The sequence below is a fragment of the Fukomys damarensis genome, unplaced genomic scaffold (genome assembly GCF_012274545.1).
Source record: "Fukomys damarensis isolate Sample0158 unplaced genomic scaffold, DMR_v1.0_HiC HiC_scaffold_39, whole genome shotgun sequence".
Classification (NCBI taxonomy): Eukaryota; Metazoa; Chordata; class Mammalia; order Rodentia; family Bathyergidae; genus Fukomys; species Fukomys damarensis.
In genome coordinates, this window is record NW_022900951.1 from 712,679 (window position 1) to 712,983 (window position 305).

A 305-nucleotide genomic window follows, 5' to 3' on the forward strand; every position below is an offset into this window, starting at 1 on the left:
CCCTGTGTGCGGGCTCCCTCGGGCCGCCCGCGCTGTGGCCCTCACGGACCCCGTCCCCAGGAAGCAGAAGGAGCTGGAGGAGCAGGAGCGCGAGCGGAAGCGGGAGGAGAAGCTGCGCAAGCGCGAGCAGAAGCAGCGCGACCGCGAGCTGCGGCGCAGCCAGAAGAAGCTGGCGAAGCTGCAGGCGGAGGAGCAGAAGAAGCTGCAGGAGAAGATCCGGCTGGAGGAGCGCAAGCTGCTGCTGGCCCAGCGCAACCTGCAGTCCATCCGGCTCATCGCGGAGCTGCTGAGCAGGGCCAAGGTGG

General features: G+C 69.5%; 1 protein-coding gene across 1 annotated transcript in view; it reads left to right on the forward strand.

Annotated features, from left to right (window-relative positions):
* Akap17a (A-kinase anchoring protein 17A) overlaps positions 1-305 on the forward strand; it is a 4,342-nt gene that overhangs the window by 2,101 nt on the left and 1,936 nt on the right. The window contains exon 3 of the mRNA XM_033760233.1: positions 8-301. Within this exon, the coding sequence (XP_033616124.1) occupies positions 8-301 (294 nt within the window). The remainder of the gene's footprint in view (positions 1-7; positions 302-305) is intronic.